The sequence below is a fragment of the Oncorhynchus clarkii genome, chromosome 14 (assembly GCF_045791955.1).
Source record: "Oncorhynchus clarkii lewisi isolate Uvic-CL-2024 chromosome 14, UVic_Ocla_1.0, whole genome shotgun sequence".
Lineage (NCBI taxonomy): Eukaryota > Metazoa > Chordata > Actinopteri > Salmoniformes > Salmonidae > Oncorhynchus > Oncorhynchus clarkii.
This window is the reverse complement of record NC_092160.1, coordinates 17,713,886-17,731,621: the sequence shown is the minus strand read 5'-3', so window position 1 is coordinate 17,731,621 and position 17,736 is coordinate 17,713,886. Positions and strand designations below refer to the sequence as shown.

General features: G+C 40.0%; 1 protein-coding gene across 15 annotated transcripts in view; it reads right to left on the bottom strand.

Annotated features, from left to right (window-relative positions):
• Positions 1-15,556, bottom strand: part of LOC139366366 (rap guanine nucleotide exchange factor 2-like) — a 149,774-nt gene extending 134,218 nt beyond the window's left edge. For all 15 annotated transcript variants that reach the window (XM_071103760.1, XM_071103764.1, XM_071103762.1 and 12 more), the window contains exon 1: positions 14,940-15,556. In XM_071103760.1, the coding sequence (XP_070959861.1) occupies positions 14,940-15,008 (69 nt within the window). In that variant the 5' untranslated portion in view covers positions 15,009-15,556. The remainder of the gene's footprint in view (positions 1-14,939) is intronic.
• Between the last annotated feature and the right edge of the window lie 2,180 nt (positions 15,557-17,736).

Below are 17,736 nucleotides of genomic sequence, written 5' to 3'. Positions count from 1 at the left end.
ATAGATTAGGGCGTACTTAGTCTATTTAAATTGACTTCCTTATATGAACTGTCACTCAGTAAAATCTTAGAAATTGTTACATATTACTTTTATATTTTTGTTCAGTGTAATTCAAATAAAACATTTTACATAATATTCCAAAGGCCTGTTTCTCAAAAAATCATGTTTTTTGTTTTTATGAATGTTAATGACCGCTTGTTCTCATGTATTTTTGGTCTTGTCTCCTTCAATCCTGTGCAATGTGCACCTTCCCAATTACACCAGAGATCTGTATATAATGACGATGCGCATGTCTCTGCCCTAACAATGGGGGGAGTCGTCCCAAAGGAGGGAAGGCAGGTGACAAGTTTAGTTTTTTTTTTAAAGCCCACAGAATCACACTTGGCTTATTTTGTACAGATTTTAGCGAGGGTGAAACCTCTTGCTTCACCTCTTACTCTATGGTTTATACTCAACACACCAAGTCCCTGCCACTCAAACAAAGTTGAGGTCATATCTTGAGGTCATATCTTCCTTTCTGTAGGTTCAACAAAATTGGTCATTTGGACACTGAAACACATTATTTTACTGTAATAGAGAAGTTAACCTTTCTAACGATACTCATTTTGTGTCTCAACTACTGTAATTGTACTCAGCAGACATTACTAAAACGAGAGTATCAACGAACGAAAATTAATGCTCAGTTTGTTGTGCACAGCATTTTAGCCAAAGACTGTTAAACTAGCTGTCCAGTCTTTTATTTTAAAAAAAGTATTTTATAAAACATGCAATAAGCATAAAACAATTATATAAGGAATTGGAAACTGGTTCTCATGCTGAGAAATAAACATCTCAACAAAGTGGATTGGCTAGCATGCTGTTCAGCTAGCTCTTCTGTCCATAACAGAAACTGTCTTAAACTGTTCTGTCTTGTTAGCTAGCAAACAGATCCAAGTTGGCTAAACTTGAAATAAAGATTAGCTGGCTACTCACTAGCACATGGGCTTGTGCTTGAGAGATTGTTAAATGAGACCGGTGTTAATTTTTTATAGCTTAATGCCTGCTACAACAAGTTAGTCATTATTAGGGAATGCATGGTTCTGGTTATATATTTATTTTAAATGGCATTTTCATAGACTTTAAAGCCGGATCAGTGATTTCAAAAACATATTTTGATGAAATAATACAATTATTAGTTGGTCTTATGGTTGTGGAAGGCTTATAGTTAACCCAGTTATAATTTCAAACCCTGAATTCATTCGATTTTGCTGATTGTTTGAAAGTGTTATTGACCGTTAAAATTGTAGAATGCCTAAATCAGAGAAACACACATTTTTAAAATCAAGATATGTATTGTGAATAACCCAGAAGTTTAAAATAAAATATGGATTTTAGGCCATGTCGCCAAACCCTACAGTAGCCTCAACAGCACTCTGTAGGGTAGCACCATGGTGATTACAGTACAAAACCTAGGAGGCTCATGGCCCTCACCCCCTTCCATAGACTTAGTCATTATGACGTCCTCCAACCTAGAGCTCTTCCAGCATGAACTGACATGTTCTCCACCTAATCAAAGCATCAGAGAATTCATCTAGTATTGAAAGCATAAGCTACAGCTAGCTAGCTAGCACTGCAGTGCATAAAATGTGGTGAGTAGTTGACGAAAGACAATAGTACAGACTTGAACAAATTTTCCCAAAAAATTGAGAAGCAAAGAGATATTTAACTTCTTTGGGACTGGGGGGGCAGTATTGAGTAGCTTGGATGAATAAGGTGCCCAAAGTAAACTGCCTGCTACTCAGGCCAAAAAGCTAGAATATGCATAGAATTAGTAGATTTGGATCGAAAACACTGAAGTTTCTAAAGCTGTTTGAATGATGTCTGTGAGTATTACAGAACTCATACGGCAGGCAAAAACCTGAGAAAAAATCCAACCAGGAAGTGGGAAATCTGAGGTTTGTAGTTTTTCAAGTGATTGCCTATCCAATATACAGTGTCTATGGGGTCATATTGCACTTTCTAATGCTTCCACTAGATGTCAACAGTCTTCAGAACGTTGTTTCAGGCTTCAACTAGAAAGGGGGAGCGAATAAGAGCTGTTTGAGTCAGGGGTCTGGCAGAATGCCATGAGCTAAGTCAGGCGTGCGGCCGTGAGAGCGAGCTCCGTTCCTTTTCATTTCTAAAGACAAAGGAATTGTCCGGTTGAAACATTATTGAAGATTTATGATAAAAACATTCTAAAGATTGATTATATACATTGTTTAACATGTTTAAACAAACTTTAATGGAACTGTTTTGACTGTGTGTCTGAACTAAGTGCCCGCACCTTGTGAATTTGCATTTGTGAACTTGACGAGCAAACAAAAAGGAGGTATTTGGACATAAATGATGGACTTTATCGAACAAAAACAAACATTTATTGTGGAACTGGGATTCCTGGGAGTGCATTCCGATGAAGATCAAAGGTAAGTGAATATTTATAATGCTATTTCTGAGTTGTGACACCTCTCCTTGGTTGGAAAATGGCTGTATGGTTTTCTGTGGCTAGGCGCTGACCTAACATAATTGCATGGTGTGCTTTTACCGTAAAACTTCTTTGAAATCTGACACCGCGGTTGCATTAAGGAGAAGTTTCTTTAATTGTGTGTTTAACACTTGTATCTTTCATCAATGTTTATGATGAGTATTTCTGTAATTTGATGTGGCTCTGCACTTTCACCGGATGTTTGTTTGAGACAATGCATTTCTGAACATAACGTACCAATTTCAAATGAGGTTTTTGGACATAAAGATGAACTTGATCGAACACACATTTATTGTCTAACATGGAGTACTGGGAGTGCCATCCGGTGAAGATCAAAGGTTAGTGATTCATTTTAATGCTATTTCTGTCTTTTGTGACACCTCTCCTCCTTTGGAAAATGGCTGTATGATATTCTGTGGCTGGGCGCTGACTAACATAATCGCACGGCGTGCTTCCGCCGCCGTAAAGCGTTTTTGAAATCAGACACTGCGGCTGGATTAACAAGAAGTTTATCTTTAAAATGATGTATAATACTTGTATGTTTGAGGAATTTTAATTATGGGATTTGTGTTTTGAATTTGGCACCCCAAGACAGTTGTGAAGATGGCACGAAAACACCTATTTCCCTTCAGGGGAATGAAAAGATATTGGCATGGGGAGGGAAGTGCATACGGCCCACCATATCACTGGGGACACGCTTCCTACAGTCCAGTACCTATATACTAGGCGGTGTCAGAGGAAGGAAAAAAAAATTGTAAAAGACTTCCAGCCACCCAAGACAAAGAATGACCTCTCTGCATCCGCACGGCAAGCGGTACCGGAGAGGCAAGTCTAGGTACAAAAGGCTCCTTAACAGCTTCTAGCCCCAAGTCATAACACTACATTGACCCCCTTTTTTCACGCTGCTGCAACTCAGTTTATTATCTATGCACAGACACTTTACCCCGACGTACAGCTGAAGTCGGAAGCTTACATAGACCGTAACCAGATAGTGAAATACTCCTGACATTTAACCCTAGTAAAAATTCCCTGTCTTAGGTCAGTTAAGATCACCACTTTATTTTAAGAATGTGAAATGCCAGAATAATAGTAGAGAGAATTATTTATTTCAGCTATTATTTCTTTCATCACATTCCCAGTGGGTCAGAAGTTTACATACACTCAATTAGTATTTGGTAGCATTGCCTTTAAATTGTTTAACTTGGGTGAAACGTTACAGGTAGCCTTCCAGAAGCTTCCCACAATACGATGGGTGAATTTTGGCCCGTTCCTCCTGACAGAGCTGGTGTAACTGAGGTTTGTAAGGCCTCCTTGCTCGCACACTCTTTTTCAGTTCTGCCCATCAACTTTCTATGGGATTGAGGACAGGGCTTTGTGATGGCAACTCCAATACCTTGACTTTCCTGTCCTGAAGTCATTTTGCCACAACTTTGGAAGTATGCTTGGGGTCATTGTCCATTTGGAAGACCCATTTACGACCACGCTTTAATTTCCTGACTGATGTCTTGAGATGTTGCTTCATTATATCCACATAATTTCCCTACCTCGTGATGCCATCTATTTTGTGAACTGCACCAGTCCCTCCTGAAGCAATGCACCACCACAGCATGATGCTGCCACCCCCGTGCTTCACGGTTGGGGATGTGTTTTTCGGCTTGCAAGCCCCCCCCCCCCCTTTTCCTCCAAACATATCGATGGTCAATATGGCCAAACAGTTATATTTTTGTTTCATCAGACCAGAGGACATTTCTCTAAAAAGTACGAGCTTTGTCCCCATGTGGTGCAGTTGCAAACCGTAGTCCGGCTTTGTTATGGCCGTTTTGGAGCAGTGGCTTCTTCCTTGCCGAGCGGCCTTTCAGGTTGTGTCGATATAGGACTTGTTTTACTGTGGATATAGATACTTTTGTACCTGTTTCCTGCAGCATCTTCACAAGGTCCTTTGCTGTTGTTCTGGGATTGATTTTTACTTTTCGCAATAAAGTACGTTCATATCTAGGAGATAACGCTTCTCCTTCCTGAGCGGTATGACGGCTGTGTGGTCCCATGGTGTTTATACTTGTGTCATGACGTTGGCCTGTGGGTAAGGTTTATGAGCCCCCATAAATACCTTTCTCCCTTTCCTCTCTTGACTCTACTGAAGGACTCTTGAAAAGCCTTTGTTAAACATAGAGAGTCAGGGAACATCAAAAGTTGGGGGGGGGGGGGGGGGGGGGGGGGGGGGGGGAGAACCATATTTCGGCAATCCAACCAGTTGAAAATATACGTTGGTATTTAATAACCTCTTAGAACTACCCCTCCCGGCTACGGGGGAGATGTCATAAGCAACCGCTGAATAGCATAGCGCAACAGTCAAAAAATATAAAAATCCTTGGCGTTGTACAAAGGGTAGACACCAGTGGCGATTGTATTTGTTTTATGGCTCGCCTTATTTCTATTACATCATATTGAATGACTGTCATTCATATTCCATTCACCCAGCTCAATGTAACATCAATTGGATTAGGCTACTGATACTCAGATATGCAATAAGCCCATCATGAGGTTGCTACAACCTAGCCTTCGGTACTGGTACCCCCTGTATATAGTTAGGTTATATAGCTAGGTTGTAGCAACCTCATGATGGGTTTAGGGCAAATTTGAGTATCAGTAGCCTAACTCTATTGATGTTACGTTGAGCTGGGTGAATGGAATATGAATGACAGGTTGTAGTACCCTCAACACCGCACATATCGGTACTGCTACCCCCTGTATATAGCCTTGTTATTGTTATTTGATTTTGTTATTTTTTATTTATTTATTTAGCAAATATGTTCTTACCACAAAAAAATATATATAAAATAGCCGCATTGTTGGTTAAGGGCTTGTAAGTAAGCATTTCATTTCACAGTAAGACCTGTTGTATTCGGCGCATGTGACAAATAACATTTGATATGCAGGAAAGAGTGTACAAGGCGCTATTGAATTTGTCACTTTATGTCACCTTGATAACTCCAATTTGTCTCAAACTGTGCACCTACGTTATAAACTTCCGAAGGCTAGGTTGTAGCAACCTCATGATGGGTTTAAGGCTAATTTTTGTATCGGTAGCCTAAACCAATTGATGTTACATTGAGCTAGGTGAATGGAATATGAATGACAGTCATTCAATACGATGTAATAGAAATAAGGCGAGCCATAAAACAAATACAATCGCCACTGGTGTCTACCCTTTGTACAACGGCAAGGATTTTATGCACAATATGTAAAGCGTGTAGTGTTTAGTAATCTGTTGATCACGAAATTCTGCAGTAAAGAACAATGGAATCTACAGTGTGGGGCCTTGACTCGTCTGAAGTTGTTTCCTTTAAGAAATACAGTGGGGCAAAAAAGTATTTAGTCAGCCACCAATTGTGAAAGTTCTCCCACTTAAAAAGATGAGACTCCTGAAATTTTCATCATAGGTACACTTCAACTATGACAGACAAAATGAGAAGAAAAAAAATCCAGAAAAATCACATTGTAGTATTTTTTATGAATTTGCAAATTATGGTGGAAAATAAGTATTTGGTCACCTACAAACAAGCAAGATTTCTGGCTCTCACAGACCTGTAACTTCTTCTTTAAGAGGCTCCTCTGTCCTCCACTCATTACCTGTATTAATGGCACCTGTTTGAACTTGTTATCAGTATAAAATACATCTGTCCACAACCTCAAAACAGTCCCACTCCAAACTCCACTATGGCCAAGACCAAAGAGCTGTCAAAGGACACCAGAAACAAAATTGTAGACCTGCACCAGGCTGGGAAGACTGAATCTGCAATAGGTAAGCAGCTTGGTTTGAAGAAATCAACTGTGGGAGAAATTATTAGGAAATGGAAGACATACAAGACCACTGATAATCTCCCTCGATCTGGGGCTCCACACAAGATCTCACCCCGTGGGGTCACAAGAACAGTGAGCAAAAATCCCAGAACCACACGGGGAACCTAGTGAATGACCTGCAGAGAGCTGGGACCAAAGTAACAATGCCTACCATCAGTAACACACTACGCCGCTAGGGACTCAAATCCTGCAGTGCCAGGTGTGTCCCCCTGCTTAAGCCAGTACATGTCCAGGCCCGTCTGAAGTTTGCTAGAGAGCATTTGGATGATCCAGAAGAATATTGGGAGAATGTCATATGGTCAGATGAAACCAAAATATAACTTTTTGGTAAAAACTCGTCGTGTTTGGAGGAAAAACAATGCTGAGTTGCATCCAAAGAACACCATACCTACTGTGAAGCATGGGGGTGGAAACATCATGCTTTGGGGCTGTTTTTCTGCAAAGGGACCAGGACGACTGATCCGTGTAAAGGAAAGAATGAATGGGGCCATGTATCGTGAGATTTTGAGTGAAAACCTCCTTCCATCAGCAAGGGCATTGAAGATAAAACGTGGCTGGGTCTTTCAGCATGACAATGATCCCAAACACACCGCCCGGGCAACGAAGGAAGAAGCATTTCAAGGTCCTGGAGTGGCCTAGCCAGTCTCCAGATCTCAACCCCATAGAAAATCTTTGGAGGGAGTTGAAAGTCCGCGTTGCCCAGCAACAGCCCCAAAACATCACTGCTCTAGAGGAGATCTGCATGAAGGAATGGGCCAAAATACCAGCAACAGTGTGGGAAAACCTTGTGAAGACTTACAGAAAACATTTGACCTCTGTCATTGCCAACAAAGGGTATATAACAAAGTATTGAGATAAACTTTTGTTATTGACCAAATACTTATTTTCCACCATAATTTGCAAATAAATTCATTAAAAAAATCCTACAATGTGATTTTCTGGATTTTTTTTTATCATTTTGTCTGTCATAGTTGAAGTGTACCTATAATGAAAATGACAGGCCTCTCTCATCTTTTTAAGTGGGAGAACTTGCACAATTGGTGGCTGACTAAATACTTTTTTGCCCCACTGTATGTCATGAGACATAAGGAACTGAAACATGCCTTTGCCATGAGATGAGGGCGATTCATCCGACAAAAACATATGACCGTCAAAGAAATGTCCCGATCCGTCTATATTCCGACAGATATAGTGCGAGAGAGCAATGCACCTTGAGGAAACATGCAGTGCGAGGAAAGCCGTTTTCCCTCCAAGCGGCGTGAGAACACAGAGAAACGGGCTACGTCTTTGTACTGCACCGAGTATGGCGGCAGATCAAAGTGTACAATCTATGGAAGCAGATCACAGGAACATGTTTTGCAATGTGATAGAAGGGAGCAAGTAGCCTAGCAACACTTCAAAGCAGCTACTGTGTGGAGGGGCATTACCCATAGCGTAGTCAGAGCATAGCATTAGAACACAAGATAAAATATGTACAGAGAGGGACCACTGGATGGTCAGCTTTTAGTCCATTGTATGAAGGTTGTTGAATATTCCTGTTTGATTTGTACTTTCCCTTCTCCAAAAACACTACTGTATCTGAAAGATATCTATGAAACACAGAGAGCAGGTGTATTAGTAAGAGATATGTATTCTTTAGATTTAGCCTACTGTGGAGGTAGCCTAGATATTTCATGATTCACCACATTGGATTTTCCCGCCTTAAAATGAGACCAATGGATTGTGATCTTACCTTTGTTATGAACAGAGTAGAAACAATTAACTTCCAACAGATTGTAATGCAGAGATGGAAATATACAGAAACCTGTTATCAGAGAGGTACATACACTAGTGAGCAAGGTAGTGACGATTTCAGCAGACCATCCAGTGTGGTTAAATTGTGCGCCAAAGTGCAACGGCTTGTGACCATTTGTTTTTGTACAGTCTCTGTAGCGGATTTGAATATAGAGGATAGGCAGATCTCATTGGCCTTCTCATTATTAGGTTTGCTTACTAACAGACAAACACTGGCACTGTGGTACACAAGGTCCTGGTATTCCAATGAGGTGCTCCAGTGGCCTGGAATTCAAATGCAGGCACACAATTCAAACCAGGCAATCTGAGGAATTCAACTGTTTTTCCCTGTCCTCCAATGCTACAGTCTGCTACAGGAAACGAAGGACTGCCCACTAGGTCACAGATTTCACAAATTTAAACAGCAATCATTGACTAACTACAACTCTGGTACACTACATCAATATTTCTAATGTACTGTGGCTCAATGCAACCGGTCAATAATAATGAATTGTTCCATCCCCCCCATTATCTCAAATGTCATTATGAGCTGAAATACAGCCAATACTGGATAAGAAAACAAAACCCCAAAACCAGCTAGGCTTTGCCTAAATAGTGTGCGAATGTAGGCATCGTTCCTTTTGTGCTTTTCTTCCCTTTTTCCCTTGAAATACGTAGCTTCTGTATTAATAATGTGATGAATACGTAACTGTAATCGCCATGTGTGTAAACAGTTAAGCCAGAGCTCGGCCTCCACTTTCAATACAAGAATAACATGTGACATCACTTAAGTTCCACAGGGTTAGCGGCATGAAGAGAGGCCAAAGAAAGTTGCTTTTGTGCTTATGGACTGGGAGTTTGAAGCATTTCGCCTATTTTTAGCACATTTTATATGGGCAAACTAGAAGGTTCCTGCTTGCAAAAGCATAAGACAAAGTTCTTCGCAGTCCATTTTATTTCTCAATCAAGCCTGTTTCGCATGCTTCTGTTCTGACTGGGTGACCAAAATAGGGCAAATGTCACAGACCAGAAACGACAAACAAGCAGGATGAAAGCAGTCACATCAAAAATGTCTTCTCATCTGAGTCAGTCTTGCCATCAGCCCTTCAGTCCTGCTGGCTCGGTTCAAAAAGCATCCTGACTAGAGAGAGAAACAAGCTATGTCTGTCTCTCTAGACCTCCTGTCTTCACCTTCTCCTCACTGCCTTTTCACTTAGATATTACTAGCCCCTGTTTGACTACTATGCTAATCCCATGCTAAACTCAGCACACAAGGACACTGTCTAAGCTCTGAGGTAGGCCTGACATTTGAGCTGTGTGATTCACTGGCAGCTAGAGGTCTTGATGACTGTGTGTGACTGTTCATGGCCTTAACCTTTTTGCACCTGCCTAAAGAATTACAAGGAGCTGACAAGTCTGACCCATTGTCCCTTCTTGGATGGCTGCTGCGTCTTAGACACTAGCGCCGGCTGTACAGCCGATTAGAGACTCATTTTCAGCCAGGTAATTTTTTCCACTTAAATTAACCAGGCTACTTTTCTAGAGCTTGTAGTCCTAAAAAACACAGATGAGTTACCTCTGATTCATTCAGCCAGTCCTATGGAGGAAAGGAAAATGGGGAAAGAATATAATTATGGGATAAAGTCTGAGGTTAACACAGACTTAGGATATCTTATATATGTTTTGTTCTATGAGACAATCAGTCAACATGACATCAGTAGGCTACCACCTAACCCAAACTTGGACTAAAACAAGCCTAATGTTACTCCTTAGCCCAATAACCTTACATGTTCTGTTTATAGGGTGAATTGGCTCTGGAAGCTAAAACAGTGAAATAATCCATCAAAACGTCAAACGATTCTCAATTGCATTTCGTGAACTAACACTCGCATTTGACTCCTCCCCCCCTTACGAGCCCCGACTTTGCTGACAGCTAGTTTGAGAACATTTATTACTTACTATGACTGATATGTGGTTGTCCCACCTCGATATCTTAAGATGCACCAACTGTAAGTTGCTCTGGAAAAGAGCATCTGCTAAATGACTAAAATGTAAATGCAAAATTGCAGTACAGTTCTAGAAACAGAAATCCCTCTACTTTCATATCACACCAAAATAATGTAATAAATGCTAAAACACACACTGTGCACTGTTTTAACAGTTGTGCAGACAGTACTTTTCACTGACAACACGATTGTGGCATCTGTCTTCCGTTTACACAGATTTTAGGAGACGCAAAACGTGAATTACCACAGGTAGTCCACTCTGTCCTCTGTTTTCCATAAACAAGCGCTGTAATATGGAAATATGGCTGTGTGGGAAGCCTAATAAGGTGTGTATCAATTTAACTTTTACTTTTTTATTATTATCATTATTATTGTTATTCCTCTCCACCAGTCAGAACCAGGTGTTAATGATTACACATCTTTGAAACCTAGGCTAATACCAAGAGGGAATGCCATCTCCAATAAGACTAATGCTGTCAGTTGCGTAAGGGGGACACAACCAGCTGAATATTTAAATGAGTGACAAGTTAAAATTCCGAAACAAAAGTGCAAAGATGTGCCTAGTTAAAAATGTGAAAAAGTTCTGGACATCTTTCAAGGAGAACTTGTGGGGACTGTGGTCAGTCCACATTTTTCAAATACTTGTTCCCTCATATCAGCGTCAATGTCTATTTTTATTTCTAGCCGGCTTGCCTTTAATGCTTACAAATACGGTCTTGCAAAATTTGGATCTGCACGTGCATAGTGGGATAACGGAGTTCACAGTTAATGCTATGGAATTACTAGATTATGAGGCTTCCATTGTGAAGTCAAGCAAACAGCACAGTGCTTAGGAAACAACAAGCATATCTATGACAGATGAACAAATCAAATTTTATCGGTCACATACACATATTTAGCAGATGTTATTGCGGGTGTAGCGAAATACTTGTGTTCCTATCTAACAATACACACAAATCTAACAGTAAAAGAATGGAATGAAGAAATGTATACAGTACCAGTCAAAAGTTTAAGAACACCCACTCATTAAAGAGTTTCTTTATTTTTACTATTTTCTAAATTGTAGAATAGTGAAGACATCAGAACTATGAAATAACATATGGAATCATGTAGTAGCCAAAATAAGTGTTAAACAAATCAAAATATATTTTATATTGGAGATTCTACAAAGTAGCCATCCTTTGCCTTGACAGCTTTGCACACTCTTGGCATTCTCTCAACCAGCTTCACCTGGAATGTATTCCCAACAGTCTTGAAGGAGTTCCCACATATGCTGAGCACTTGTTGGCAGCTTTTCCTTCACTCCGCGGTCCAACTCATCCCAAACCATCTCAATTGGGTTGAGGTTGGGTGATTGTGGAGGCCACGTCATCTGATGCAGCCCTCCATCACTTTCCTTCTTGATAAAATAGCCCTTCCACAGCCTGGAGATTTTGGGTCATTGTCCTGTTTTAAAACAAATGATAGTCCCATGCTGTGGTAACCACGCTGGTTAAGTGTGCCTTGATTTCTAAATAACTCTAACAGTGCCACCAGCAAAGCACACCTCCTCAATGCTTCACGGTGAGAACTACACATGCAGAGATCATCCCTTCACCTACTCTACATTTCACAAAAACAGCGGTTGGAATCAAAAATGTCAAATTTGGACTCAGACCCAAGGACAGATTTCCACTGGTCTAATGTCCATTGCTATCGTGTTTATTGGCTCAAGCAAGTCTCTTCTTATTGGTGTCCTTTAGTAGTGGTTTCTATGCAGCAATTCGACCATGAAGGCCTGATTCACAGTCTCCTCTGAACAGTTGATGTTGAGATGTGTCTGTTACTTGAACTCTGTGAAGCATTTATTTGGGATGCAATTTCCGAGGCTGGTAACTCGAATGAACTTATCCTCTGCAGCAGAGGCAACTCTGGGTCTTCCTTACCTGTGGCGATCCTTATGAGAGCCAATTTCATAGTAGCGCATGATGGTTTTTGCAACTGCACTTGTAGAAACTTTCAAAGTTCATGAAATGTTGCTGATTGACCTTCATATCCTAAAGTAATGATGGACTGTCATTTCTCTTTGCTTATTTGAGCTGTTCTTGCCATAATATGGACTTGGTCTTCAACCAAATAGGGGGGGATCCACAAATTAACTAAAGGCACACCTGTTATTTGAAATGCATTCCAAGTGACTACCTCATGATGATGGTTGAGAAAATGCCAAGAGTGTGCAAAGCTGTCAAGGCAAAGGGTGGCTACTTTGAAGAATCTGAAATATAAAATATATATATTTGTTTAACACTTTTTGGCTTACAACATGATTCCATATTTCATAGTTTTGATGTCTTCACTATTATTCTACAATTTAAATCAATCTTTAAAAAATAAAACAAAAACCCTTGAATGAGTGTCAACTTGACTGGTACTGTATATATAGTGCATTCGGAAAGTCTTCAGACCCCTTGACTTTTCCCAAATGTTGTTACGTTACAGCCTTATTCTGAAATTTATTAAATAGTTTCCCCCCCTCAATATACACACACACACACACAATACCCCATAATGACAAAGCAAAAACAGTTTTTCAAATGTATCTAGTTGGATGGGGAGCATTGCTGCACAGCTATTTTCAGGTCTCTCCAGAGATGTTTGATCGGCTTCAAGTCCGGGCTCTGGCTGGGCCACTCAAGGACCTTCAGAGACTTGTCCCGAAGACATTCCTGCATTGTCTTGGCTGTGTGCTTAGGGTCGTGCCTGTCAGCCCTCTGGAGTAGATTTTCATCAAGGATCTCTGTACCTTGCTCCGTTCATTTTTTCCCTAGATCCTGACTAGTCTCCCAGTCTGTCGGAGTTACCATTGGGTGCTTGGTCACCTCCCTGACCAAGGCCCTTCTCCCTCGATTGCTCAGTTTTGGCCGGGTGGGCAGCTCTTGGAAGAGTCTTAGTGGTTCCAAACTTCTTCCATTAAAGAATGATAGAGGCCACTGTTCTTCGGGACCTTCAATGCTGCAGGCAGTTTTTTGGTACCCTTCCCCAGATCTGTAACTAGACCCAATACTATCTCGGAGCTCTACGGATCATTCCTTCAACCACATGGCTTGGCTTTGTTTTGACATGCACTGACAACTGTGGGACCTTATATAGACAGGTGTGTGCCTTTCCAAATTATGTGCAATCAATTGAATTTACCACAGGTGGACTAAAATCAAGTTGTAAAAACATCAAGGATGATCAATGGAAACAGGATGCACCCAATTTCAAGTCTCATAGCAAAAAGTCTGAATACTTATTTAAAGGAGAAAGGGGGATACCTCGACAGCTGTACAACAATGCAGTAAACTGAAATGTGTCTTCCGCAAGGGAACTGTTGGTTAACTGCCTTGCTCAGGAGCAGGACGACAGATTTGTACCTTGTCAGCTCAGGGATTCTATAAATAAGGTATCTGTTTTTTTATTTGTAATAAATGTGTAAACATTTCAAAAAACCTGTTTTGTGCTTTGTAATTATGGGTTAGTGTGTAGACTGAGTAATGTATTTGATTTAATCAATTTCAGAATAAGGATGTAATGTAACAAAATGTGGAAAAAGTCAAGGGGTCTGAATACTTCCCGGATTCACTGTATGTAATGGGATCCAGACATTATGAACAGTATGTGGACAGAATATGGTGGCTTGGTTGACGGATAACGTAAACAGAGACATTGACACACCAGTAGGTGTAGTGTGACATGGTTATAAAAAGGTTTTGTTTTTTAACTCTACAAGGCTCATTGTTTCCTGAAGAGCTATGGAGATGAGAGCGACAGGCATGATGCCATATTCATTTATTATTATGTTGTACTAATTTAGTACATGCACAGATGACTAGAATGGTATGCTCCACTATGAAACATAATGAAATGTGTAGACCTACTAGCACACGGTTAACGAGACAGCAATGACAACACGTGACAGACGTAATTGTTTCCTCAATGTCAGATACATCAGCATGTGGCAGTGTCACTATCGCCTCGCCCACTATTTTAAGTGGTCTATCGATTTTCTGGGCCATCGTTGTGCGTATCTCTTGCTGTGAACAAACCGCAGGGCGCCAGGGCCAATTGCCTGATGGTTGAAATGTACTGGAAATAACTACCCTTGCAATAAACAATAGCATGTGAAAATTTAACCGATATAGTCCACTGAACTTGATTATTGCCAACTGTCTGTCCCATGCAGCCAATTCAAGCGGCTACAGATAAGGAGTCCTGATTATTTAAGTCACTTCTAGGAGAGGCCTAAAGTGTACAGCTGAAACAGTGTCTATTAATCAAAACATGTCCATTCAAGCTCAATATGCCTAATGACACACATTTAAGGTTTGTTTGGAATTGGTTCAGGCCAATAGCATTAGCGTAGGTTTATGTTTTGTATGCTGTTTAAATACAAATTGAGCAAATTCGTAGCCTATTTCACTGTCTGGGAAACAATATAGCCGGTTTACATTGTCGTTTGGTAAATACAGGAAACGTAAACTCTGATGCGCTCTGAAGTCTGAATATGTTCATGACATAAGTGGCTGGGTTACTATCAAATCCTGTTATGTAAAGTAGCTGAAGATTATCTCCCAATGATAGAGCTTTACCGGGATGTAGTCAGGATACGTAACACTGTAGCCTCATGGCAACAGTAACGCAGAAACAAAGAATGTAACAATTTAGCGAAGGGGTGGTGGTGGGAAATTATAGAACACTGACAGTAGCAGAGGTTTCACAAATTACAACATTTTCAGATTAGCATCACTGAAGGCTAATAAAATAATTATACTGACCTGTTGCGTTCTTTCCGCCGGATTCATCATCACAGCTTGACGAAAACTGTTATCCACATAAGACGCCATTGTTTTGAAGACGCGTTAAAAACAATTAAATTGCTTATCTTGTTGACAATTTAATGTTCGCGGTCTGGGTATGCACAGACCAAGCCACAATCTTTGTTCCCACTTTGTTATCCACTAAGAAAACTCTAGTGTGCTAAGAATTGATAATTAGTCCCCCCCGCCAGGCCACAATGTGAGCCTCGGGGTTTATTATGTCCCCAAACCGATACAAGAAGGCTGCCACCGGTCCAAACAAACTTGCTATCAAGGCGCGGATCGAAGAATCCAGATTCCAACACAGTAGATCTGTTGCTGCACAATTTGTATTATGGTAAAACGGGTTCTTTATCTAAACCGACACTAAAAGCCAATCCACTGATCTTCAGCATTTTTGCGTTTGCCACAATATCATGTATCCGCCTTCAAAGAAAAAAGTGGAAATCTATCCTGACAGTAACCGGTTGTCCATTTTTTTACATAATAAACCTATACATGTAGAAAGGAAACCTTTGAAAAAAACATTATGATAGGTTTAAAAGTGACGATGAGGCCACAGCTTTCTGCTGTATGCCGCCATGGTGACTGACACAAGGGAAAGCTCATGGGCGAGTCCATTTACAAAAATAGAGCCGGGGGACAATGCATTGTGGCCTACAAAGCTATCCTTTGTCGCCATCCAATGACAGAACCTGGAATAAAACTACTAAATACTTACGCACACTTGGGAACAATGAATTGTTATGGACCTTAACGATGTGAAAATATCAGATTTTTTTCCCTATTTATTGACAACATGAAACTCTATTTGACTGGAATGTAATTCTGTTTTGATATATGGAGGAAAATATCAAGTGTAGAAGTAGGAAATGGGGAAAAAGTTATATTCAATTCCATTTAATGATATTATATTTCCTTATTCTAACCACGTGTTATATTTGTATGCTTCAGTGCTGTTCAAGCTCTTCTATTCAAGAAAAATCTGTGGCCAATGGTACATTTACATTTTGTAAAATTGGAGAAGTTCAAAACAACTGGGAAATCTCAGTTTTCCAACTTCAGTGTGTTTAATGTCGCGTTCATGTGCTAGTCGGAACTAGGAAACTCTGAAATGTATGAATTGCTAACTGGTTGAACACAACAGGTGTATAACTACAATACTACAGGAGGCTGCTGAGGTTTGGGAGGCTCATAATAATGTCCGGAACGGAGCTAATGGTACGGCATCTAACACCTGGAAACCATGTGTATGATGTATTTGATACCATTGCACTCATTCCGCCCTAGCCATTACCACGAGTCTGTCCTCCTCAATACAGGTGCCACCAACCTCCTGTGAACTACAACCAGTTAGCAAGTCGTACATTTCAGTGTTTCCTATATCTTAATAGCACTTGAAAGCACAAACTTACTAGCACTAGCACAAAAAAAAGAAGACAGGTCAAGACTCGAACCATCTGCCTCCTGTGTCTGCATCTGGGTCTTGCCCTGTGTCGTTAGAGTGGGCTTACTTGCAAAATCTTGTTATAACAAATAAGACAAATTTTCCGTTCATGGAACCAACTCACGCCCAGTTCAAACATTTTCTGGAACATGCTTATTACTGACATTGTCTCGAAAAAAGCTTAGTTAATGCCTTACAAATATTGTATACCCAACAAATGTAAGGATGTGCACACAGATTCTACATAAGATAAATCCATGTAATTCCATGTTGTCCAAATTTGTTGATATTGATGATATCTGCATTTTCTGTGTAAATGGGGGTGAAAATCTGACTCAGTTGTTCTATGAACGTAAATCTGTGAGATATTTTGGGAAAAACCTTGCAGAATACTTACTTACTTTTTTTTAACATAACTCATGTTTTTGACATGAATGATATATGTTACTATTGCAATGATAAGACAATTGAAATTATTGTGAACATTTTTATTCTTGTTGCCAAATACTTTACAGAAAAAAAATCCAGATTTCTATACTAAAATTACAAGTATTTTTGATTGAATTTAATCATCTTGTAAAGACATTGTCCATAGTGAATCATTATAATGCAATTTTTTGAATACAATTGCACTAGAATTGTCATTTTATATATATATATATATATGTATGTGTATGTGTGTTTTATGTTATTTACTGTATACACTACAGTTCAAAAGTTTGGGGTCACTTAGAAATGTCTTGATTTTTGAAAGAAGAGCTATTTTTTTGTCTATTAAAATAACATCAAATTGATCAGAAATGCAATGTTGACATTGTTAATGTTGTCAATGACTATTGTAGCTGGAAACAGCAGATTCTTTTAGGGAATATTTACATAGGCGTACAAAGGCCCATTATCAGCAACCATCACTCCTGTGTTCCAATGGCACATTGTGTTAGCTAATCCAGGTTTATCATTTTAAAAGGCTAATTGATCATTAGAAAGCCCTTTTGCAATTATGTTAGCACAGCTGAAAACTGTTGCTCTGATTAAAGAAACAATAAAACTGGCCTTCTTTAGACAAGTTGAGTATCTGGAGCATCAGCATTTGTGGGTTCGATTACAGGCTCAAAATGGCCAGAAACAAAGAACTTTCTTCTGAAACACATAATCTATTCTTGTTCTGAGAAATGAAGGCTATTCCATGCGAGAAATTGCAAAGAAGAAGATCTCTTACAACTTCCTTCACAGAACAGCGCAAACTGGCTCTAACCAGAATAGAAAGAGGAGTGGGAGGCCCCAGTGCACAACTGAGCAAGAAGACAA